This window comes from Mycteria americana, chromosome 2, assembly GCF_035582795.1.
Source record: "Mycteria americana isolate JAX WOST 10 ecotype Jacksonville Zoo and Gardens chromosome 2, USCA_MyAme_1.0, whole genome shotgun sequence".
NCBI lineage: Eukaryota > Metazoa > Chordata > Aves > Ciconiiformes > Ciconiidae > Mycteria > Mycteria americana.
The window spans coordinates 35141155-35167999 of record NC_134366.1 but is presented as its reverse complement, the minus strand read 5'-3'; the positions used below and the strand labels follow the sequence as shown (position 1 = coordinate 35167999).

The 26845-nt window shown below is 37.5% G+C and overlaps 1 protein-coding gene across 11 annotated transcripts in view; it reads right to left on the bottom strand.

Moving 5' to 3' along the window:
- The window catches only part of ITGB8 (integrin subunit beta 8), a 56645-nt gene that overhangs the window by 26810 nt on the left and 2990 nt on the right, over positions 1–26845 (bottom strand). For 10 of the 11 annotated variants that reach the window (XR_012774189.1, XR_012774188.1, XM_075492957.1 and 7 more), the window contains exons 2-6: positions 15095–15180; positions 12257–12431; positions 9276–9522; positions 7277–7442; positions 4421–4579 (exon numbers count right to left, since the gene is read on the bottom strand). Coding sequence is in view for 9 of the 11 variants with exons in the window: in XM_075492957.1 (XP_075349072.1) it covers positions 4421–4579; positions 7277–7442; positions 9276–9522; positions 12257–12431; positions 15095–15180 (833 nt within the window). In the remaining 2 variants the exon portion in view is untranslated. Of the gene's footprint in view, positions 1–4420; positions 4580–7276; positions 7443–9275; positions 9523–12256; positions 12432–15094; positions 15181–15919; positions 15999–26845 lie in introns of those variants that run through there. The other variant, XM_075492965.1, reaches the window with a different exon arrangement.

Below are 26845 nucleotides of genomic sequence, written 5' to 3'. Positions count from 1 at the left end.
ATTCTGTACATATCTTACGGCTGACAGCTTTCTCCTTCTCTGTATGTCCGAGACCTGCCTTAGGAGTGATGTCTCCAGTCCTCCCCGCGACGACCTGCTACATTTTCTTAACCACGTTTGTGCTTGAGTTGTGCATGTGTTTCATGTCTCTCCCCAGTAATGACATTGCTCTATTTGGTGAAACACTTATTATGGCATGTCCTGTGCCAGTGACCTGCCCTTCTACACTTCTCATTGAGAGATCTGACATGGATTCGAGAACAAGAGGTGCATTGCTATCCCTTCATCCAAGATCCGGGGAAGCACAAGGGTGTCTGTGTGGTCCCAGTGGGCTTTGTACACCTGGGCTATGTGAGATCCCTCCAGTTCCCGTACTCTAAACCAAACTCTATCTGAAAGTCACCACTTATTTACCATATATCTGTGAATACCTCTCAAGAAGTAAATTCAACACTTAAAATTAATGACTAAACATAGAGAATTGACTGGGGCGTTGGCCTGTGTTTCCCCTTACAGAGATTTCATCTGGACACCTCCACTTATGTCAAGTCCTTCAACCTCTTTCCCCCAGATACTTCTGCTGTCTTTCTCTTCCTGATATTTTTCACCATCTGCCCCATATTGTCTCTCTCTTGCATAAACACACTCTGTTTCCCTGCACAATTCATTTCTCCTCAGACTGCCACTTGTTACTCAAGGCACCCTGCAAGTCAACTGCTCTCCTAACAGTAATCTGAATGCCAAGACAGCTGAAGCAAAATTATGCAAGGGGGCAAAATCCGTTTTCCATCATATTGCACCATTATAAAGAGCCTCATATAGAAAGAACAAAGGACTTTCTTGCTGTAGTTTGATCTTAGCCAGGGTCCATGCCTCTCTCAACTTTTCTACCCTTTGGTAAGAGATTATATTCCTTAAGATAAGTGATGAAAGGTAGCAATAAACGGGCTTTCTTACAGCTGCAGCTAGGGAGTGTGCCATACGTGAGGGTCCAGCGAGCATGCATTCCCACTACACAGCAGTTGTGGGTGAACTGCAGCAGCAGTGGCTTTGTTGCCATTCTCAATAGCCTGCAACACAGTACGACAGCCTCCTGCCTTCTCCATGACCACAGACCACAGTGGCGGGGCCTCCATTGTGCTGCACAACCCTATAGGCCACATGCAACTGTCTGGAAGATCACAGACACACCAAGCGGTCCCAGGACACAGGCGAGTGAAGTCAGATGTTCTGGAAATACCTCCTGCACTATAAATGTGTGAAAGATGGGGACAGTGTTGAGGGATCATGAGACAGTGGTCAAATAAGTCAGTCTTCCTGCTTAACACATGACACTAGACATGTCCGAATTCCAGCAAAGTGGCCGTTCAACGTCTCTGCAACTAACGGCAAAACTCTGGGATCAATGGTATCAGAAATGGGTTTCCAAGCCCTCATGAAACAAAAACTTATTCAGATGGAGCTTACTGAAGTCAAGAGATGACATGTATAGACGTGCAAGGGTTGCAGGGACTAGATCTCCAGACTACCTAGTCTGTTTACAAGAGTACTTGTCAGCTCTAACTCACTCGAGTGTCCAGCTTGGTTAGTAGCACATTGAAGTCTCACTTCAGATTAGAACAAAAAAATTTTTATTAGAAGAGACTTTTAAAAAAAGCATCAACAGACCCACACTATCTTTTTTATTTTAAGCATGTAAAGAGATGACATAAGGAACTGTTGGTCACTCGTGGAGCCTCATTTTGCTTGCTGTAAAAACCTTGCTGTGCTTTATGTATTTTTATCTTATCTCTTCCCACTACTGCTCAGGTGAATGTACTTTCATTTTATATCATCTTTCTTGTTCCAATTACATTATTCATTTTATTATTTTAACCTACTGTGTTAAGCTGAGAAGATAACTAATACTAAGTTAAGTATTTCAGAAAGGGAGTTAACCAAGCACAGATCTAATTAAAACGGACTAATTTTCTTTCCTGTCATGCTTTTTTGCTGACCTCTGCGTGACTGCTTAGCAAAAGTTAGAAAGAAACATGCAGAAAAGTGACTAATGGAAACACTTCCGATGTAAAGGTTAAGCTTATGCAAATAAATAAGGCAAAGTCCTCTTAACTGGCAAAAGGAGGAAATAAAAATATGCCAAAATGCAATCTTCTCAAGACTACCAGAAGCTAATAAAGTAGGAAAACAATGTGATTACAGAGAGCTCTTTAATTTAGCATAGTACAACAAAATTGCATTGATAAGGAAAAAAAAAGGCAAAAATATGTTTCATATGACGTATTTCTTAAAAAGCTGACAGCCTTTCAAGACATTTCATTTAAATATCAAATAGTCTCTTTTTCCCCCCCTGATTTTACTTGTTCATGTGAAGTTTCTTTATGGCTCTCTACGACTAAAATAATCACAGGCTATATACCACTGAGAAGAAAAAAAAAGCAGGAAACCAGTACACCGACCCTTACAGACACTATTGCATTATGTCAAATCTACTCCAGAAAATATCTAATACCGAGAAAGAATTCCATTCTACCCCTTTTCTATTACTAAGTGCATGCTCACTATTACATATGGGCATGCAAGAATTAGCCTGCGGTTGAAAAATATATGGGCTAGCAGCCAGAAAACGCATGGGCCAAAACGTGCCACCACAGATCTAAGCATCTTTCAAGGTCATTTCCCTTGGGTGGCTAAAAAGACTACTTCATTTCACAAAAGGCATCAATAGCAATAATCATGGAGATTTCTTATTCTATATGGGACAGTAAAATCATGACCTTTCAGCCCAGAATCCAGAAAACACTTTCTTCAGTCAGCCATCAATCTGTCTTAGTTCCTTAGAAAGAGATTAATTAATTTTGTCTGTATTTTATATTGGTGAGGTTTTCCAGCTGAAACAGAAGTTAATTCCTCAAGCTGGACAGAAAATAAATATAGTTGTGGGTTTTTTTCTGAAACAGACAATATCTTTATTACCAAAGGACTCCTGAACATCAGAGTGAGATTTGTACCTTCAGCAATTGGTCATAAGCAGAGAAAAATTCCTCTCGTTTATAGCACTGAAATTAGGGGTGAGAGGGAAAAAAGAAAGAAAAATAGAGATAGGGACACCATAACCTGTAAGTATGCTCTGCTTTGGGAAAGGAAAGTCTCAGGATTATTTGCTTTAAGTAGAATAAAGGAAGGGGTTGTTTTTATCCCAGGGACACTGCAGAAATACTGAAACTGAACAGACTGGATAGAAGGAAACAGATAATCCTGACATCTGTGACGGAATATCCAAGAGCTGACAGAGGGAGTATATGAATGCAAGAACATCAGATAATCGGAAATCCAAACAACCTTCCTGTTAGCACACGCTCAGCTCCCTCCTCCGCTCAGCAAGGTCCCGAACACCCACTGATTCCCAGAAACCTCCTGTATTTCATGATCACACACCATACAGCCGCTGCTTCCTGCTGCCCCACCATCCTTGTAAACACCAGCTGCTGGGATTAAATTCAGGTCTAGCCTAACTTACGTGTAGCCCTCACTGACTTCACTAGCACATTGCTGGCTTGGGCTGAACACAGGCTATATACTGTAACTAAGTGCAGCTAGCACTGAGAATAAAACTGTAATGTGCTCTAATGATACCACAGTTCATGCTTCTGTTTTCTCGTGATTGCATAGCAATTAAGTACTGATTTATGTTTCTTAAATAAATGAGTCATATTTATTTAAGGAAATAGCCAAAGCAATTAAAAACTACAAATCTTGGAAAAAAAATGCCTGTCTTCAATCATTCATGACTACTTTATACATTCTTGAAGAAATTATTTTGAAAGCTAAAAGTATCTGCTGAAAGCGTATTATTTTGCAACAGATCTGATGCATTTTTTTGCACAGATATGTATTAACACACACTGGTTTTATACTGTGAGATTCAAATGTATTTAATGCTACATTACCACAGCAAAGCTCTGTGGCACAAGAATATTTTCTAGTCCATCACGGTTGAATTAGGTCATTGCTGTTGTACGTCTTCCGTTTTACTCTTACCAAGTCTTTTCAATCAATGCAACTCTGCATCTTCTGACCATAAAGCGTGACCACTACCTTTGCCTCATTAGCAGGATCATGCAATCCTTACATACGCCTGTAAGAATTGCTCATCATTATGACATGGTAATAAAAAACTACACCAAACCCAGTAACATATTCTCCTCTGCTGTGTCTCAGACTCCAAAATACTTTACCGCAGACAAAACCAATGTCAATATTTACCAGTGATTGATTCTTCATTTCACATCTTGCCTACCTGGGAAAATACTATTCTAGTAACTGAATTAAAAGCAATGCTTTGGCAGCAATCTAAAAACCTCACTTATGCAGTTTTACACCGCTTTCCTGAAGGCAGAATGTATGACATATACCTTACCATACTCGTAGCTTTGATGTACACATTATCTTTCAAATGACAGTTTCCGTCATGGGGAATTACGATCCCTGCTAATTTACTATCAAGGGCCAGATGGGAAGTTTGATCTGTCATCACAAGAAGCAGTCGCTTTGCTTCTTTGCGCCATCCAATATGGCTCTAAAAAGAAAACAAAATTAAGCATAAGAAAGCAGTAACTACCTATTTTCTAAAATAACAAATAACAAAATGAAAAATTAATCTGAAAGTCTACTTTCAGATATTACACTGCTTAGCAGCCCTGAGTTTAAACCAGGCTATTTAAAACATTTTGTGTGGAAACATGTATCATGTCCTACATCTGAAAACTACTACTGCGAGGCAAAGATCCACTTACTACTTTCTTTGCTTTTTGAAGAAAGATCTCTCTAACATACATAGAAGTTATGCATTATAAAGTGGGCTTGGGTAACAGCTGCCACATCATGTGTGTCACTATGACATACAAATGCAAATGCATAGCATTTGTGTAATTCTCTGGGATCCATAAAGCATTACAACCAAAAAATACGCATTCATTTGTATTGGTACTTGGTGCCCTCTTCTATTTTTACTTTATATTTATTTACTTTATATTCTCATCATTCTGTAATTTCCTTTTCCTACACAGCTTTCCAGAAAGGACATTGGCATATGATCAACCAATAAACTAAAGTTTGAGTGTCTTCATGCACCTGCAAATTGAGAAATTCTTTATTATGCAGCAAAATACTACATCTATCCACCATCCCAAGGGATTAATAGCAAAGTGGCACCTGTAGGAGTGAATTTAATGTGTTTTAGGAATTCAGTAATGTGAAGGAGGTAGCAGGGCAAGCTTATATCTAACTGGGTTAGATGCCAATTTGTATTTCCTTAACATTTATTTCCCTGCAAGGAATAAACGTCTGCTTTATATCAGACTTTAGAGGCACACATGAATCACCTCATGTTCTTTTTCATTATTCCCTCTCTTGATTATTCCATCTTCTTCACTGATTCCATTTTTCCTCCTTTTTCCTCCTTCCTTGCTCCTCCTCCCTACAACACTGTCTCATCTCCACCATTTCCCTTAACACTGCCAGGTATCTTTCATCTCATGTGAAATGTGTATCTGCAATACAGTCCATGTATTCAGCCAGGCTTCATGACTTATTCTCTACCTTTCCTTTGCTTTACAAAGAAGGATTTAGCTCCCTTCTCAGGCTCACTCCCTGCTAGCCCTGAATAGGGAAGGAGTATCTCGTAACAGTAGGGATGATAAGTACAGAGGGGTGTGGTGTCTTTTCCTGCTTACACGTTAGGCATTAGCCTCCCTCAGACAATCCTAGGCAGCATTCCCCTAAAGACAGGGTATTTTAAGTTTTATTTATAAACAGGTCATATTTAAAATAATCTCAAATTCTCCTCCAGCACTGTACAAACTTCTTGCTCCTAAGACTACATCATTTCATTTTCTCACCTCAAGACTCCTACCTACATATGTCACAGCAACCAAAATTTTAAAGAAGCTTCATGTCCTAACCTGCTAGTGCTTGCAACAGGGCTGTATTGGTTAAAGCAAGATGGAGCAAGTTATAAAGTTCTATTGTAGGCAAAATGAGTGCACATTAATATAAATTATAGTTCATGATAGTAGTTATGAATTGCACATTGTTCTCATCCATTTTGGTTCACAATTCAGTTAGCAGGAAAGCCTCCCCATTCTCATGAATGTTTCCATTCTATTGTTTTTGGAAGCATATATTATTCTAGAGCTCACATGTCATAAGTGTGGAATGTGTCCAATGAGAAACACTGATTTTAAGGAATTTTTCCAAAGCTTCAGACTAATTTTTTATAACAGCTGTGATCACAGTGTCTGTGAAGAGTGTCTTTTATTTACCTGTTTTACAACTCATCAAAATGTGAAAATAAAATTGGGGCCAAAGTATTAATTTCTAACACAGTCTGGATTCCTTTTTGGCCTTGATTCATTCTAGTGCTCCAAAAGAGGATGTGAAGATGGACAAGATAAAAGAATTGTCCTGACATCATCCCAAGAGATAAGAAACACACCAAGCCTGTGATTTGGACAGGAGTTGAGTTACTTTCTTTAATAGCACCAGAAACAGTATCTTATAGAGCATGAGCAAACCCATGAATCAGCCAACTTTCAAAATTTTTATTGCACTACTATGCATAGAAGAAAAACAACATGCAAAAGACCCCTCTAGAGCAAACAAATTCTTATTATTTAATATGCTTATAGCTTGGGAACTACTGATGCAGATCTTTTCCATCCTTTTCTGCATGGGAGAGATGGTGATGACATTTTATCAGTATACAAAAGTTAATTTTTAGTTGATTTGAACTCTTTAAAAGATAACACTGAAGTTCATTTGTTTTCCTTATCTACACGAGCAGATATGTAACTGATCCTTCAGTTTTCAAATACATTCTGAAGTAGAAGAAATGGCAAATGGTATGTTTTGACTTAGGAACACAAGGAGGGCTTTAATAACTTTGGAAACAAATTTTGTAATTGGCTGAAATGAATACATGTCCTGTTCAAGCAAGAAGCAGTTGCTTTCATTGTCCATCCTATGTTGGTTAGGCTGGTTAAAGAACATCATTAACCAACACTGAAAAGTATTTCCTTATGCTCTCCTTTATCAGTTTCAATGGGAAACAGAAATGTATAGCTAAAGGGGAAATAATGGAAAAGGAGGAAGAAATCTTACTATTATCAGTCCTAGAACCGACATTTTGAATTCAGGAACACTGAGCACTGTTGTACCAATATATATATATCCATGTCTGATCTACCCTTTAGTCTTTTGTTAATAAGCTCCTTACCTGGCACACAGCTGCTTGGAGCATCGCATCAAAACCCCCTTCAGGTGTATCAATATTCCCAGAAATCTTTTGTTTATTCACTGCATTTCTGAATTCTGCTATATTGTCGGTCAGGGATAGCACGTGAATATAACCGTGAGGAGGCATACAATCTAAATTATAATCACTGTACAAAAACAAAACAAAACAAAAAGTCTAACACATTCCACATTTTCCATTTGAAGGAGATGTAAATATTCCCTATCAACCCATAAAATCCTGTTATTAATGAAGATGTAAATATGCACAGCAAAAGAAATACTTAAAGAAAGAAAAATAACTTCAATGAGATTAAGCTCAGTGGGGATTAGTTTGAATTTACTATGAACAACAGATATTTTTGGTATGTTATGGAAATGTATACAATATAATTTAGTTCCTATAGTAACAGTACATATGTAGTGTTTCTGTACAGAACAAGAAGAAACATGATGTGAGCGATGGTATGAGCTCAGAGAGTATATCATCCCTTTTGGAACGTCTATGGAGCGGTACAGCTTTGCTTTTTGTTATCCTGAGAAAGGGCTATTACACCACAGCATTAAGATCCTTTAATAGCTCGATACACGGGCTACTGGATCAAAACAAAAATAAAATTTAAGTTCCTACATCCACTATTAGTAAGTAAATGTACACAAAACTATTGGTAAGACTAGTGACAGTTACCTCATTAAATGGATGGGAAACTCCATTTACTGTATCATCTTAGTTGTAAAAGATACTTTTTGAAATTATATGTAAGGGGAAAAAGAATAAGCATGGGGAATAAGTCTGACATAAGTAAGCTAATGCCATAGCACTTGTACAGGTCGCTGCTCTGCGACCCATTTAGGGCAGTAGAATTTACAGCACAAGCCGAGGTGCTCATCTGATTCAGAGATGCTGAGCAGGTTTCATCTCACTTGACTTCCGTTGCGTACAGTGTAGGCATCTGGACATTAACCTGCCTGCCCCCAACTCAATTTACAGTCAATGAAGAGAAACTGGCACTGTAAGGATTAATACCTCTGCAGATGTCTACTTTCAGGCAAAATGAATCATGTCCTGGCAGTGCTAACTGATCTCCACTGACTGTATAGACAGTCCAGAGGACTACTTCAGACATAGACATTTATGTCTATCTAACAAAGTCCACTAGTAGTGCCCAATTCAAAAATCACTGAAATCAAAAAAGATACTTATGGACTTCACAGAACTTTGGATCATGTCTTCCCAGGAAAGATAATAATGAGCAAGAAGATATGAAAAGTTAATATTCACTTTTCAAAGTATTACAGTTTATACAGACTTGAATTGATTATGCATGATCTTGTTCTTCAGAAAGTTTTGGAAGTGATCCCTCACATTATGTAAGTGTTGAATGCAAGGTATACAAGACATGGCATGAAAAAAGAAATGCAAGCCAGAACACCTTTCTTATTTTAAATGGGAGTTCATTCATATGACTACTGTGGAATTAGATCAGAGGATTGCTTTTGTTCATTACGTAAGCTGAAAGTAACTGCATCACATCAACAAAAGTAGAGTTTTACAAAGAGTTAATGAATACACGATCTTATACCAGAAGAGAAATCCTAGGTCAAAAAGTACAAAACTTTGTGATGAATCTAGGCAACGTATATCCAAAATAACTAAGACTAAGAACACAACAGTTGACTATAAAATTAAATGCAAACCATATTCAAATATACCAAAGCAGCATGTTGTTTGCATGGTTTTGCTAAAGAAAATATTCCACATTTTTTCTGATACAGAAGCAGTTTTTCTGAAATAACTCAGCAGATATTTCAGAAGTAATCATTGTACAGTAACTTTCAGCATTTTATTAGGAACTTTGCTGGAGAACCAAGCTATAATGAAACAAAGATTCTGAAGAGCTTTAAAAATAAATATGCATAATGCATATTTGTGGAATTAAATAATTTCTCGGTGTTACAGTAAATATACAAAGACTACATACCTGCATTGGTTATGGATTCTACCTGGGTGAATGCTAATATAGGGTGACACAGTTTTATCCACATAGGATCCAAATCCAAGTCGAAAATCAAGAGAAATATTCGCCATCTTTTTAGATAAAGCAAATCCAACGGAATTTAGTTTTTCTATATTGTTGTGCATAGAGGCTGAGACATCAACTAAATAATAAAGATCCACAGGGTATTTCTCTAGAGGACGAACTTTTAACATAAAGTTTGCTTCACTTCCTGATTCAAAGGAAACAAATACGTTTGTTTATTATTTTTGAATGGACAGTCTTAAAAATACATTTATTTTTGCAGCAACCTCAGCACAAAGTTGTTTGTGTCAGCAAATAGAAAAACAAACAAACAAGAAAACCTCCCAACAGTAAATGAAACTTCGAAGCATCATTCAAAAATAAGCCATAAAGAGGCTCTTTGTAGAACATCTTGCTTTTTTTTTCTTGCAGGAGCATTGTGCGATTTATTGTAAAAATCTGCTTCTCCCCATTTTCTTTTAAATTCCTCGTTATGCAATCCCTTTGGCATTATACCAAAAAGCAGTTATGACTCACAAATGTCACAGATCTGCATACAAATTGTGGTCAGTCACTTCAAGGCTGACACTTCTAAGTATGTAAGTGTATCCTGCAAATAGTTTGTCATATGAGTCTAAAACTAAATGTATACCATAAAGATAGCACAGCCTGAATAACTCACATAAGTTACGCTTCAAATTTACACCAATCTAATTCCAAAGATTCAATGAGAAAACTCAGTAGGATCAAAATATTTTTTAAAAAAAGAGGTTTTAATATTAAAAAAATCCATCTTTTGGTGTACACAAACAGAACTCTTCTTTTATTTCAGGATGATAAATGTCTGTCTCTCCTGCAGAACTACATCACGCTCTCATATGTAATAAAAATATTAATGCTTTGGCAGCCACTAAAGATAGTCCCCACATTTTTGCTTGCCTAATATTCTGTAAAGCCAGCAAAAAGAATGATGTGACTGAAGTATGGGCAAGGTAGGTAAAGTAATGCATGACTTCAAATTGTTCACCCAAAGCATGAGCTCACAGAAGAAATGAGGGAGTAGGATCTTCACGTGATGATTGCAGAATGTAATTCAGTATTATGCAATGAAGATACAGCAAAGGACAGGAGGAAGGGAGACATTATAGAAGAATTATGCAGGTTTTTAATAAAAGCTATCTAAACATATTCAGAAACAGTTTCACTAAAAAAACCACCTGAAATGTGACTTATCTATTAATGACATTTACTAGTGCATATGACACTGCTAGATAGCATAATTAAAGTACATGTAACAAAGATCTGACCCAGAGAAGTTAAACATGCAAACTACTTTCTTCCAATGGTCTTTGAACATAATCCACCTGAAAATTTCAGGATTTGTCTGTATCAGGTCTTGCATGAAGAAAACAGAATTTCAGTGTGCTATAAATTATGCGTTTCCTCTTTGCCAATGTAAATCAAATTACTTTTTGTAAATGACACTTGCAGGTCTCCAGTTTGCATGCAGTGAGATGCTGAGTGCAGCTTTTATTTTTTCCCACATAAATCCTGACAGTTGGGTATATGTAAACAGTGACCAAAAAACCCAGTATCAAAACAAAAACATCTTTGTCTGCATGATTATACTGTATCAAATTTCTGTTTTGAGGCACAGCTATAGCTATATATCTGTGTATTTCCCTGGGGAATAAAATACGGGCAGGATGTCTGTATATCAAAAGTTATTCTTCTGGAGTCCTCAGAATTTCAGTCTTCTGCCTCCCTGATGCAAGAGCTTCAGCAAAGCAAGCTTAATTTCACTATTTACTGGCAAAAAAGTTCATTAAACCAAATTCTAGAAAGCCAAGTGTTTTCTATTAATCCACTATGCCTTTGGAAATAAATGTGATTACAGACACTTCTAGAGCTAGCTCAGTTCCTGAGACCATTTCTCAGTACAAAGCAGAGTATCAGTCATTTCTTTGGAAGGAGAGTGGGGAAAGGAGAGGAAGTGCTGATGTTACTTTCTTAGTTTTATTATTATAAAGATAGAAACCCAGAGGTCCTTTGTGCTTTACACTCATGCAGATCCTTTCTTTTTCTCTTGTAATTGACAGAAAATTATCTTTTATGCAGTGAAGATCAGCAAGATACTACGACAACTCAGACTTTTCTTACTCCCTTTATGTTTTTCTATAAAAGATTGATCCCTCTTAAATGACATATTTATTTCTCCAACTATTGTTTGCAAAAGAAAGAAAGAAACTAAATTTTATAATATGAAATATACTCTGCATCCCTTTATATCACCTTCCACTTCTGCTGTTGGCTACAGCTCTTTTAGAGACAGAGAACATACATTGATTTAACTCGAGTTCAGCTGATGGCAAATAGAGATATACTAGAAAATCTCAGATCCATAAAGGGACTTGTAGGTTCTGTTAGGGCCAGGTGTCTCACATTTTATAAATGAAATGTTAGGCAGTGAATACCTAAGTCTCCTTTAGGAATCCAGTCCTTTCTTATATATTGACTTTGGTGTCTTCATAGTTGTCCAGTCAATGCACTTAAAAGTAGCCAAATAATCAAGAAGCTTATAAAATGATGAATTTAGGAATTCTAACCCAATTTACTTTCAGTAAGGAATACAGTTTATATGCATGTAAGGGAAAACTATTTGTGTAAGTGGCTAAAGAAAAAGAATCAAGAAACCACAACAGAAAAGACTACTAAAATCCCTTTTCCACTTATCACTTGCATTATTCTGACATTCAGCTGTGTTTAACAGAAACACTTCTTGCTGAAGACCATACTGGAATATGGGAGCCACATCATCATAGCCCTACAATATAGCATCATTCTTCAAAATTCCAGCCACTTCTTCACAAAATATTTGTACTTAATATCATTGTATTTAGTTTAAATTGACTATAATATCAATGTGTTAGAGACAACCCAACCTGGACGCAGTTGGACTGAAACTTTTCCTGGTGTCACTTGTGTATTTGTCTCATGGTCACTAGGTATTGTGACATGAACTGTGGGATTTTCTACAAAATCTGATTGGCAGCCTCTTTTCATTAAGTTGAAAACAGTGTCACAGCGTCCTTTCTGTGTTGCGTCGGCAATGAAATCCTGTTTTATAAGAGACAAAAAGTACAAAACAATCTGAGCTGAAAAAAACAACTGTAATATCTTCAAAGGAAAGAGAAAAACAAAATAATAGTCTTTGAAACAATAAAATAACTACTATAATTGCACAAATTGTAGAATGAGTTCATGGAAGCCATATGTTTTTAATAAGGGCAATGACAAAATATTTAAATTAGAAGTTAAACCTAATTGCCACAATGACTTTCTTCTACAAAGGACAAAACTTTTGTATGAGAAAGAGGATCTTGCACAATCAGAACAAGCTGATTTTGGGAAAAAAGGAAACTATGTACTGTCACTATGTCACTAAAAAAAATTCTGTGCTATGCTATGCAGTAGTTATGCCAAGAAAGTGTCATTCACACAACATTAAAACAGGTTAGTTTTCAGAAGAATCCACTGGTAATGTTACTTAGGCTAATATTTAAAAGTAGCAGCAGAATTCAACTTTAGATTTACCTAACCTGAATTTGTCTATCACAGATATTTAAGTTTTACCCCATACCCTACACCAAATCCAAAGACCAGCTGGACTATATTATTTCAATCCCCAGACAGAGGAAGCTATGTAGTACAAGACTGGATAGTTTAAGATGCCACCAACATAAAAAAGTCCCTGTAACAACAGAAAAGTGATTAGTAGTAGGATGATCTCAGAAGCAGCACATCCTTTGTTGCAGTGAAAGGGCAAAGTTGCCAAAATTGTGCCAACATGATCCAATGCAAAATTCCTCCTGACCACAAATCTGATGATTAACATGATCCTGATCATGCAAGGAAAAAAAAGACAAGATCCTTTGTACCCTTTCAAAGCATTGGTCCATCCCAGCCACAGCTGGAGACCAAACAATGGACAGTCTCTGATATTTCAGAGGCAGATGGTGAAAATAAAGAATCAAAAAGTGCATACAGCCAATTGTGTATTAGAGAACAGTCACCCAGACCCTGAAAAGACCAGAGAAAGACCCTGAAGAATGCGACTCAACAGTCATGTATCTTGTTTTCCAAGTTCCAACTCATTTTTGTAGTCTACCGCTGATACATTTTTTCCATAACCTTCTTTAACATAGACAACAGAGACTACTTTTTGAGGTTACTGCTATTTATATACCCTTTTTCATGTATATACATTTCAAAAAGGTAGATTTTTAAATGTATAAAGAACTTAGCTACTCTCATTGTTATCACTAACGACTGATAGATATGTAGCATTTTCTGAAGTTTGCTGTGTGGGGGTATAAAGTCAAAGCATCTCAAGTGTTCCTCAGGGCTGATTTTCTCATTAAAAACATTGTTTAGATGAAGCAGGCATGCTAAGCTGAAAACTGCTCCTGTAACTTTACTCTGGAAAATTTCTGCCTGCATTAATATGGGTTTTGCCATTCCACAACCATGGACGGTGCATGGTGAACCGGCTATCAAAGCACGGTCTAAGAGGGTTTGACAAACCCCCAGCTTCCATGAACAGCTTTCAGGATTGACGTGAGAAGTGAAGCAAGACAAGCAGGGCAGAAGTGAAAGCTGGTCAAATCCGAGTGCCTAGTTAGAAGGAGACCTACTGCAGCTCCATAGCACTGGAAAGCTAAGAAGTGCTGTTCCGTGATAAATACAGATGTAGCAGAATAAAATTGTGCCCTTTGTAAGACAGGACAACAGGCCACAATAATGGACCACTCCACATCGTAATCCATTGTGCCACCTACACAAGCCCTGAAGGCTCCTCTTGGAAAACAAGCGCTCCATGCTTCTATTGCATTACTTTTCCTTATATTTGTTTCAGACTAAGTTAATCATTCCAAGACACAATATCTCGGATAAAGTTACACCAGTGCCTTACACTCCTTATCTCTTCCAGGCACTCCCTAGGAATTTATCTACCTTCTCTGCTAATGAAAGCTACTAGAGATAATTTGTATGTGACCTTCAAGAGCGTATGAGTTTGTAATTGCCAGTGATATTCCTAAAAACCTTGCTCCTCTGAAGTGCTTAAAATGTTCCAGCCTTACTCGAAATCACTTAATCAACTGTAATTTTCTGACAAACAAAACCAGAAATTCCCCTATTCTTAGAGTTCACAAAGCAATAACAATTTCAGAATAATTCTTGCTACCCAAGATCTATTCTCTGTGCTAAGTCTCAGAACTGATGTTTCAAGTGTCAAAATAAGAAAAGTATCATTTTTTCCATTTGTGACAGGGTCATAATATATGATGAAGTCAGAGGTAACTCCACTGTTAGTAAAACCTTTTGCTAAATGGAATAGGCATATATGTATAGACTCGCTCTGATATATAATGAGGACTTAATATAAATTACTGATAAGTAATTTTGCTTTTGAAGCCAAAAAAGTTGAACTCTCAAAGTTACTATAAGTCTGCCAAAGCTCTCTACGAAGCAGATGGAACGCATTAAAAAGTTCTCACTTTATTTAAAATTACTGCAATTTTCCAAATAAAAGATTGTATTTTCTCCTTTGGAAACAAAATATATTTCACATGATTTCACAGGTTCTGTCTCCAGAGGTCATTTAAAGATTTTCTTGCTATTTCTCACTATAATTTTCACAGCTTAAAAGTCTTTTATCTTTATAAAGATCAGAAGCAGCTAAAATATAAAGTCAAAAGTAAATAAGAAAAATGCCATACCTCTTGAGCACACCAGCCACACTCTGGACCCAAAGCAAGACACTTTGTGCATGTTACTGCATTTGAAGTGGCACATCTGTTTTCCGCTGCAATGAAATATAAAACCAAACATTCATGATTTATGATGATATGTGGGAATTGTAAAATACCTAATTTTAAACCAAGATTTCAAAAATTACTTCACCAGATTAAGAGTGATGACAACGTATCCAAACAGAAGTAAAACAGAACAAAGGCAGCCCAGAGAGGGAACACTTGCAGCATTTTTTTTTATCTACAGTCTAGAACTATATGTACAGATTGAATAAACTCCATTCTCAAGGCCAAATTTTTAAGACCCTGATTGAGAATAATTTTGAAGTGAAAGTTTATTTTTGGCATGTACCTTGCTGATTTACTGCCTAACAGAAAAAGTTTACCAGGTAGCTTATCTCTTCATAGACATTTTCTTTTTAAGTCATTAACACTTGACTGAGTTATTCATTATTCACTCTGCATGGAACCCAAAATATTTTCTCACCTTCTATAAATATTTCCCCTCTGCATTTTCTGGAATGAATAGTTTCCCAGAAGAGGCAGATTTTTTTTTTTTTCAGAAGTGAATACAAATTTATCCAACATTACGTGTGTCACAGATTGAAGACCCATCATCCTGTACTAACAACTGCAAAAATTGTGCCTACTAACAGGTCTATCAGCAAAACCGTTTATACCCTTTTCACAGCTTTGTTTTATAGGTCACTGCTTAAGTTACTATTCTTTGCTACGAAACTTTGGCAGTCTGAATTGAGAAGAAGAGATAGCCTTTTCAAGGGACTTAGTCACCTCAACTTGAACGTCAGCATCAGCGTATCCTTTCAGCAGGTTCAGCAGAAGGCTCTTGCAGACCAGTGTGCCTCTACACGAGACAGAATTCACCTGCCAAGAGCTATGAGGAAGGCACATGACTCTTCAGTGCACAGCACAGTACTAGTGCTGATTAACAACACTGCTTAGTGGCATATTCAGCATGGCATATTATATGATTATAAAATATACTGGAAACAAAAGAAAATTAATTACTGCATACTGGAAAGGCTACATCTCTTAATTGGCCCATCATGATAATGTGCATATCATTACACCAAAACAGTTTGAAGAAAGGTTTGTTTTTCATCCAAGGATTTGGCTACATGTACTATCTATGAGATTATTTCTTTCCAACCTGCAATAATGCAAACCATCTCTCTTTTTAGAGTAATGACAGCAACTTCTCACAGTGAAAAGCTGTATTAGGAAAACACGTACTGAAGTATCTTTTTTATCTTTAACTGATTTCAGCTATGGATTCAAAGATGAGATCCCGTATCACATGAACAGCTAGTCCTCAATAGGCCACTTTGAGTAACTGAGATCCAAGGAACTAATCACAGCTTGCAAGTTATTAGTATCAACAACATATATACAATTATCAGAATTAACAAGATAGAAAAGCCTAGTACAGCACAATTGCAGCATTATATTGATAACATATAGGTTAGTGGCAATTTCATTAATTTCAAAGGTCAGACCTATATTTCTATTTCATATAAACTGCTGTTGACAATTTTTGCCATGCAGGCAATGTGAGAAAAGAAATGTATATGAAAGGGAGAGAAACTCTGAAGATATGATAAAAACAATAAGCTGAAAAGCAGCCCTGTAAGGTGCTGGAACAGAGGGAAAACTGATTAACGGGTGGGAGAGGTGGGCAGGGATAAATAAAGGAGGAGTCGCTAAGGAGAGAGAAAAGAACAAGACAAAATCCAAAAGGTTTTTGTTTGTTTGTTATAAAAACAAACACAGCAAGTTTGACTTGGATGTGAAATGAGGGCAAGCTCATTCGGCACTGACACAACAAAACTTCTTTGCATTTATAAGAAGACGGCAACAGCACTTTATGTTCTGCAGTCTGAAAGAGAAGACCTGGAGGCCATAGAAAAAGTTACTGCAAACCGCAGGAGAGGAGAACGAAGGTGAGGATTCCAGGTAGGTACCAACACGCACAGGGTTGTAGAGCTTGCCACAAATCCCTTTCTAGATAGTATTGGTAAAGCACAAAGACACAGGATGAAAAGTTGTTGAAGGAGTAAAAATAAAAGGAATGTAATTGTTCTTGGCACAGAAACATCACTCCCATCTTCAACTGGATACCAAAGACAGCAGAGATGAAAGGCATTACAAGAAAAAGAGAGTAAAGTGATGGATTCAGTAAAACTGTCAAAGGACAAGGAAAGGTAAGAATTGCTGATATGCAGTGTAACAGTGGGTAAAGACGACCATGGGACAAAACAGGGAGGAGGTGACGTGAACTTTTAAGTTACCAATCAAGTAACATCCACCGTAAGAGAGAGAACTGTTCTGGTAAGAATAAATAGTTGACAGGAAGAAATGAGAGACCTGTGTATCTAGCTATACAGATAAGGCATAAGCCAAATTAATTCCTGATCATCGTAATCAGTAAATCAAAGTAAACCAAATCATGAGTTTGGCCTAATTCATTTCCTGTAGTAACTTCTGAGACTTCTTTCTTAAAATGTATAATCCTATCCGCATAACACACCCTTCCCAAAATTAAATGCCATTGACCATGTAACAAAACATTCATGTCTTACTGTAATGTGCACTTGCTAAAAAAAAATAGTATGTGTCTATGACTGGAACAACTGTACTGTACTTCCAGATGCATCGGAAAACTGACTGAAAAATAACTGTCCCAAATTTTTTTTCTGTATCGTTAGTTCAGGTACTGACTCTATTGAAGCTTGATTTAGTTTATTAATACAACATACATGGTAAAATATGGGGGGGAGGGGAAAGCAGTGTGTCTTTCTAAACTGCTAAGGCAGGAGAAAAGATCTTAAAATCCAGTTTGGGTTTTCGATGTGATCATGGCAGATGAAATGCTTTAACAAATGAGATATACAGTATTGCTGGATGCAAATGTCTTTGCTGATAACTCGCCAGTCTCAAGAGCCCCATTTTCACAACATGAAGTCACAGACTGGCAATTGACAACCTTGGTACCATTGGCTCAAAAAGCTGATTTTTTTGGACTAAAGAGAAACTTGAAAAAGGTTTATTAATGCCTGAGACACATTCTGGCTACATCACTATTGTAGTTCCCAAGTACGTAGTCCCTTATAGCAGTAACATTCATGGACATGCTTTCATTCACCAAATATTTATTATTTAGTTATAAGCCTACTCTAAAACCATAACTGATTTAGTATAAGCTTCTCAGTTTCTTTTAAAAATCATATGCTAAAGCAAGAAACATTTTTTTTATGAGTTGGCTGAAAAAAGAACTGAGATTTTTCCTGCCACTTCACCAAAACCAGAGTCCAGACAAGACTGAGTTACTGTTCAGCCAAAGCTAAGGGCAAGTTTCTACTGGCTTAGTTATAACTGATGTACGCCAAAAGGTATTTTCAACAAGGGCCAAATTTTGTGCTGGGAACTGCACAGGCATATGCATGTAATAAAAAGTGAGTGCAGCAGGTTAAACTGCACTTTTCCAGCCTCCTCCACAAAATACAACCGTGCTCCAATGACTGCAGCTATTTACAGTGATCACAGGTGTGGCAAGCCTAAACTCTCAGCAGCAAGAGGGATCAGGGCAAGACAAATATCATATATGTTATAATCATATCCTGCCTCCCTATTATGAAAATAACTTTATCATGATCAGGGTATTTATCTCCGAGATGGAATAACAGTAACGCACAGTGGTGTTTGAGAGGGGATGTTAAACAGGTTTTCAAAGAGACAGCACTTTGTTCAAGTACAGCCAAGAATTCAGATTTATATCAGCTTCACTGTTGGTACACGTTTGTGCTGTTTTTGGAGGGTGTACCATTTGCTTTCTTAAAAGAGAAAGCCAAAATATAACTAGCAGCTTATACTCCCTGATCATGGTCCTCAGACTGTTGAACACTAGTCAAGGCAAGAAGATAGGAAATTAACTAGCCTCTACAGAGTTTTTTTCCTTAAATTCTGTATCCAATCTTGTTCTAGGGCAGTAATCAGCCAGGCTGTCTCTCTCCACAGATAATGTGGCCTTCCGTAACTTGTGTGTAGCATCACTTCCGAGGAAAGTCGCAGCTTTTATGCAGTATACTGCAATTATCTTCACCTTTCTGTCTTTCTTCAGGAGCTAAACATGACTCCTGCAGAGGGGACAGGCAGTAACTGTCCCAGCTAACACACAGCTTCACAATTCACTTTGGCTGAACGTGCAGATACAATGAAAAGCATTGTAAAAATGTTACAGAGGGGGAATTTTTTCCATGATTATTGTGTCTGACACTTACTTGCTCAGATTACAAGGAAAAAATGAGTGCCTGTGCTTTAACTGCCAATCCTAAAACCTAATCCTGGAATTAGGGTTTTTTCCCCCTTTTTTCCAAACAAGCAATAATTCTCTCTACCCTTTGTGCACAATGCCATGCTTTAAAAGCACGCTTTGTCACCACCAGTTTTTCCAAGAGGGTTACAAGGTACGCCTCAGAATCAGCTTTAAGAGGTCCTCACCCTTGCCCAGAAAAGGAGATTTCAACTTGAAAACTGTACACCTATTATGTTTTACAATAAATTCCTAAGATTACTTGAGCAAAAATACCAGACAACTTTTCTTCCCTCTCCCTTTTTTCTATTACACACTGGATTTGTTAATTGGTTTCACTTCTCTACTACTGGTTGTCCACTTCAGTTTCACTATTCAGACAGGAGCTAAGCTGCACACTGATTTGAAAATATCCTTTACCAGCAAGAGAAGCTGCAGTAGACTAAAACTCGGCATGCAAGAGACACATGTGTTTGCTAAGAAAAAGATGTATAAAAGAAAGGTGCAAAACATGACTGGCACTGTTAAATCCTGAGCCCTGGAAAAATACTTCTGTAAACCTGGCCAGTGAGTAAAAACACCTTTCCATTAAAACAAACAAGCAAACAAAAAAAACTCCAAACCAAAAAAACACTCTAGACCTTCTCTTTCTACTAGTCATTAAAAAAAAAATCAAGTGTTATAGTGTTCCTAGAAAGAAAAATGGAGTATACTAGAAGAGATAAACCATAATGCAGTTATAGAGAAGATAGGAGATATAAATGAGACATAAATAAGAAGTATACGTGCACATCTGGATAAATGCAGTGAAAAGCATCATTAGCAAACAAGTCCTGATGACTGATATGGGTTCCCATTCCTAACTCTGCCAATATCCCCCCAATAGTTTTGGGGTTCCCCAATTAATCCGCATTACCATATGAACACAGTACCCTATGAACATGAGGGGCATTACGGGCAGTGACATGAATTATATAAAAAGCCATCAAAATGCAAAGTAATGCAGCAGTCTGCCTCATTGTACGAGAGTTCATGCCTTTGCAAACTATGCAGCAAAATAACCAAGATCCTCCTTTTTTGCACATTGTGCAAGCTCTGTGTGACGCCACTCGAGAGAACTGATTCTGGATATCAGCTGAACAAGGCAATGGCAAAGGAGGAGGAGGAAAAGGGGGAGACCTCTGTCAACACAGCATTAGGAGAGCTCTGGCAGAAAAGTACAGTCGTAGCTGATGCTGGAGGACAGCAAATGTTTCAGAAGTCTGCTGTGTAATGGCACATGGAGAAGGAGTTCCCAAGCAGTGTATGGACACTTCCATAATTAGGCAATGGTATAGACACTAGGCTTCAAGGAGGTACTCTTGACACCTCTCTCAGCCTACATGTGTCTTTCTTAGCCTCATCTCTCTGAAAAGTTCACTTAGATGAATGTTGCACATCATTCAAGAGGAAAACTTGGAGCACAGAAGCCTCACACAGATGCATATAAACTCAAGTTTTTCATATCACTTCAGAGGATTTTTTTATTTTGTCAGAAAGATGCATATAGCAGCATTTTGGAAAAGGTACTACCCAAAATAGCTACTGGTATAGCAGTTAGGACTCACAAACACAACATTCAAACCACAGCCTCAAACATGACCTTGACTGCGGGAGACAGAGCTATTGACTACTCCAGACCGACTTTGTTCCCAAGCCGCAATACAGAATGAAAACAAGCAATGTAACCTTGAAATTTTTCACAACACAATTTTTGTTTCTTGGCCAACTTTACTTGTAGCCTCTCCTTTCTATGAAACTTCCTGCTTTTACGGGAGATGGTTAAATTTTGTTGATGCAATCCATGCCTGCAAACAATGAGTCAAAGACTATTTGGCTTCTGAAACCAACCTATTCTGTCTCTTGCAAATAAAAACATACAGGACAATTTACTCTGATTATATCATTAGAAGAGACTCATTTCCCACAGCCATTAGCTTTTATGGCACAGGTTTGCACCAATAAAAATGCAAAGCATATGCAACCAGAGAGCTTAAATCTTTCTTTATTAAATCCCTTGATTTAAAGGGAACTTCAGGATGTGTGGAGCTGTGTTAATTCCCTTGTTTCCTAGGATGGAATATGGGCATAGGAATCATTATGGTCTAGTAATTTCCAGCTGCTAGAATCTCCCTTGGAGTTGGCCAGCTTGGATACGGTCATGCTGCTCGAGCGAAGCCTGGAATGGCTACTGCTGTATTTCATTGCTAATTTAATTTCTTGTCTATCAGTAAGCACTGCTAGCAAGTAGCACACAACCTAGAATGGTCAGTATATCCCTGTGTATACTATAAAGACTTTACCTAAATATGAGGTAACGATGAATACAAAGGTAGACACAAGTGACTATTTTTTGCCTGCTTAAGAAGTTCAACCTTGAATAAAAGCCAAGTCCAAGCTGTATCTCCCACTATTTTCTTCTATAGCTCCACCTCCTCAAACCAGGCCCTCAACTCCCAGTTGCCTCCCTAGTCTACCTTTCTATTGCATATATAGTCTTCCCCAAATTCTTGCTTTCTGCTCCATAAGAGCACTACCTCTTCCTGCCTCTACACTTTCAGTCACAAACCCAGAAGCAGTGCGGAGAATGGGCAGCAGCTCAGAGCTATTTCTTCGCAAGGAGTGTCACCATAGACCACCTGATCCACAGGTTCTTAGTCTACAGCAACACGAACAGCTCAATTCACTTATTTTTATCTGCATACATTGTGAGTTGGAACAAACCTACTCTGTATTTCAGACCATAATTCTCAAAGCTGAAAACCTACTGGAACCAGTCCCTCAATTCTGAACACAAAATGATAACTGAATTGTGCTTCTACAAAAGTTTTTCCTGAAAGAAACCAAAAGCCCCAAACCAAAAACTGTGCGCATGTGTATATTAGGAAGACATGTCAGGGTTAAAACAAAACATTGAACACATAATACATAGTTTACACTCACAATGAGAAAACCTCAAGAATATTAAATAAAAGCTAAGACTGGTAGCAGAGAGGATAACCACCACTCCTTAAGGACTTGTAGTATGTCGTGCACAAGTTTGGGAAGGGCATTTATTTAGCAGGGCTATTTTAAAAATGTTATTGCCTTCTGGAATACAAAGTGTTTGGTATTTGTTATTTCAGTAATTTGCTTTTCAATGGGGTTTTCAATCTCCAAACATGGTTATTGGCCCTGAGACAAATGGAATGTGGTAAAAACTTTCTGGGATTTTATTCTAAATTATTTTTGTTACTTTTATGCTCTTTGAATGCAGAAACAGTTAGATGTCGTATTTTAATTAACTGCATGATAACATAGCACAAAAGACTCTTAAGGTCCCATTTGATGATTAACAGCTGAATTAAAAGTCCTTCAAAGGTCAGTTAAACTAGAGTGCTTTTCTGAATATATCAATCAAAAATGGATGAACACAAAGATCTTCTAACAGAATACTGAGAAATTAGTTTCTCAAATAGGAGATACATGCATTGTTCACAAACAAAAAAACCTGAAACCCAACCATACCTGTCTAGGAACAGACACTGGCCAACTTCTATTTTAGGTTTATATAAACCTTTATAATTTGGGGGCGAAGATTACACAAAACACGACTGCAGGCTATAAAATATGCAGACTCACATACTAACTATAACTACTGGTGTACACATACTGTTTGAATGCAAGCTTCTGCTTGTGCTTCTGCAAGTAAGTACCCACATATGTGTATGGTCTGCAGGTGCAGTTTAAATGCTCTGTAAGGGACAGCCTTCAAACACACAAATTCAAGATTTTAAACAGGTAGTGGTTTATTTAATGTTCTGAAGTAATGCCACAACATTTTTGACAGCAAAATGCAATCCAACAGTTTTGCTTAGACTGGAAGAGCATGCTTGCTGATGTCATTAGTTTTATTTAGGTAATTTTGCATCATTTGTGCCACAGTGTAAGTTGTCTCCAGTTTTCTTATTTCCTGGGAGTCCTGTTTGTACAAGAAGATGGGATCTCGGTTCAGCTTTCCAGCAAGAAACTCCCATCCAAGAGAAGCAAATTGTCCTCAGCACAGTACTAACCCCTGTCACCCTGCAGAGATGACATGGAAATAAATCGTACTCTTAAGTACGGTAGAACAAGTGGAATTCACTTAGCCTAATTCCCTTGAACACCGAGAAGGAACAGAATTTATTTTGGAAAGGGCAGTTACTGGTTTAAGCAGACTTGGACTACTTTTGTGATGTCACCATACATCATGCAGCTGTATTCATAACACAGCTACAACAACAGCAAAATACCAAAAATACTTAAGTTTTCAAGATTTGAACCCAATGAAATACTGCTGCTAACAACTTAACTCCCAAGTCAGTGGGCAGAGAAGGGGCCTGAAGAAAAATAAAAATCGAGCATCCAGGAACATCATTCCACCTGCCTGGTGGTGCTACAGGCAGTACAGCTACAGAATTTTCCTCCTCCAATAATTGCAGTTAAAATCTCTGTCTTAATATCTCTTGATAATTATAAATACTTCAGACTCTACTGACACCATGGGTAATAGCAGTTAAGAAGTCACCACAGGCATATGACAATGAAGTCATGGGAAGCATAGAAACATATGAAGAAAAAAGTCAATTATGAGCTTTGCAAACTTTTCAATTTAGGCAAATATAGCCTCAGCTAGAAGTTGCTTTTTTGGCAGCTTTCTAATGCTGTAATTTCCAATCATCCTGAAACACTTACATTTTGCTCAAGGGGTTATTCTTGTTCTGCCACCAGAACAAGGGGGAATCCTGAATGGCTGGCAAGAAGCTTACTTTTCTTCTTGAAGAAAGGTTCCATTACAGTGGACAGTGAACTAATTCATTAGAGCCCTACTTCCTTCCCAAAAGCTAAACTAAATAGCCTAAGTCCATTTATGTAAACTGCCAAAAGAAAAAAAATTATCTTTTAATAAAGTTCAAGTGCTTAGAAAAGAATAACAGACCATATCCTGCTTTGTCCATCATAAATTATGCCTATTTAAGCAGATCAGAAAGAAGTATTACATCTTTCCACTGGTTAGATAGAAGTCAGCAATTAGTAATGGACAAATACAGGAGCTTTGAAGACAGATTTTGCTGGAAAGGAGGACGTAAGTAGAAAGAGAAACACCGAGGCCTTAAGAATTTGATTAAAAAAAAACACAAAAAGTTTATTACACAAAAGAATTGATAATCTTCTCCAGAATTTTGTTTTCATTACATTCAACTTGAGAAGCCAGATTTATACCAAGATGTCTGCACTACCAGTTACAGTAAAAGCACAGGATAGTTCACATATATAATTCTTGAAAATATAACATATGATTTTAGTATCATTAATGTATTTTAAGAACACTGAGCAAACTTTAAAGCTCAGGACACAAAGCCATTCCACTTGTCTTTCTCACCCTGACAGAACTCCTTAAATCCCAATCATGGCCTAAGATACACCTATCCCAATACTAAAAAATTTGGTTTTGCAATATGCAGTTTTTAAAATGTACACTGGTGATAAATAAAATAATTCATGTATGTAGTGTAGATTTTATTTGCACAATAAGGCTAATGTTTCTTAGATCAGGCCTGTTCTAAAGAAGTGAGATCCCTAGCTTCTAAGGACTTACTCCCCAAAACAATGATGAATCTGACTTCCTGAAAAAGTCTTGATAAATATCAGCAGCCCGTGCCAACTTACACAATTTGTAAATATAATATCTTATGTTTCTCTTCTCAGACCTCCTACTGTAGATTAGTAACTAATCCAAATTGTCCCAAATTCAAGACACAGTTAACATGGACATCATGAGTTTTTCTAGGGACTTGAAATATATTACCAGCATTTATGCACTGTGTGAAGTGTAAGGGAGATTATAATCTGACATTTTAATGTCCTCTTGTTGAACATGCAAGGAGATGAGGGCTTATTTGATGAAGATTTTCTTAAGCTTCCGTAAAGATCACATTCTGACACCTTTCTGATGCTCTGGGGAGGTAAATTAAACTTAGATTGTACTTTAATGGAAAATCAAATTCATTCATACAGGCCTCTTGACTAATGGGGTATAATTCCTGCTTACTCAGTTGTTGCAGTTCCAGCCCTCAAAAGTTTAAGGACCAGAAGAGAAGCTACTGCTTCTTCAAACTACTATACAGAGTATTCCTGCTGCATGGAATCTTCAGGCTGCCTTCACAACTTCATTCAGCGACATGTCCTAAATGACATAGAGACAACATTCCCAGAGCACCAAGAGAGTGGTTACTGCTCTTCTAGTTGGTAAATTGCCCATCTCCTCTCTTTTCCCAGTCTCACCCCATCTCAAACATCTGTTGCATGGAAACATTGTAAATACGATACATGCAACCACCAGTATCATTCAACTTGCAAAAACCATAAAATAAAAAACCCTACCACATAAAACCCCTGAAGACACATGAAATTGCAACAGATTATGAGAAGTGTATAATCTGCAAAGCAAATTTATGCATACCATTGGCATAATATGCTCCTTGGGCAATGTGCAGACAAGCAAACCTCCCCCTCACTATTCCTCAGAACTGCAGCCTACAGCCCTCTCAAACACCCAGGTTGGCTTTCCCGAAAATGGTCCAATACCCCCAGGGAGCAGATCACCCACGCAGACTCAGGAAATTAAAAATGGGTTTTCTCTTCTTCTTGGATTGTTTTAAGCCTTAGGAAAAGCAGAACTGTCTCAGTGCTGAGTATCCCATACAACACAGCTTCTTCCACTGAGCCCCAAAAGGAAATGGGCCAGCACAGAAGAGAAATCAACAGACAAACACCGGTTAAACCTGTCACGACGTATCATTTATTTCAGATTTTTTTGTGTGTGCAGGGACATTTCCTGACACCTCTCTTCAAAAAGAGGTCTTCCATGGGTGGTTTGAATGGCTTTTCCTATTCCCTTGAGAAGTAACACAGTAAAGATTTATGAAACTTTCTAAGTAGAGGTAACACGCATGCGAATCTGATGTGACAAGACTGGCAAAACACCAAAGACCCACATGAGGGAATGTTAATGAATCTGTTTGGCATCAGAAGTCATGCTATTGGGATAAATCAATTAACAGTTGTCCCTGCCATGATCACAGATCCTCTACTTTCCTAAAACCCCTAACTGGACTTTCCAAATGACACTCTAAAGAAGTCAAAATACCAACTTTTAAAGGGTCAAGAGATTTGTCAACCATGACTATGTAACAGAATTGCTGTGTGACTGTTCTCCAACTCTTAAATTCGGGATAAAGATTTTCATGCCATCCCATCCCTGTGTGCACATCACAAGTAAACTCTGTTTACTTGAGCTTCACACAGGAATGACTACCTATGTATTTCTG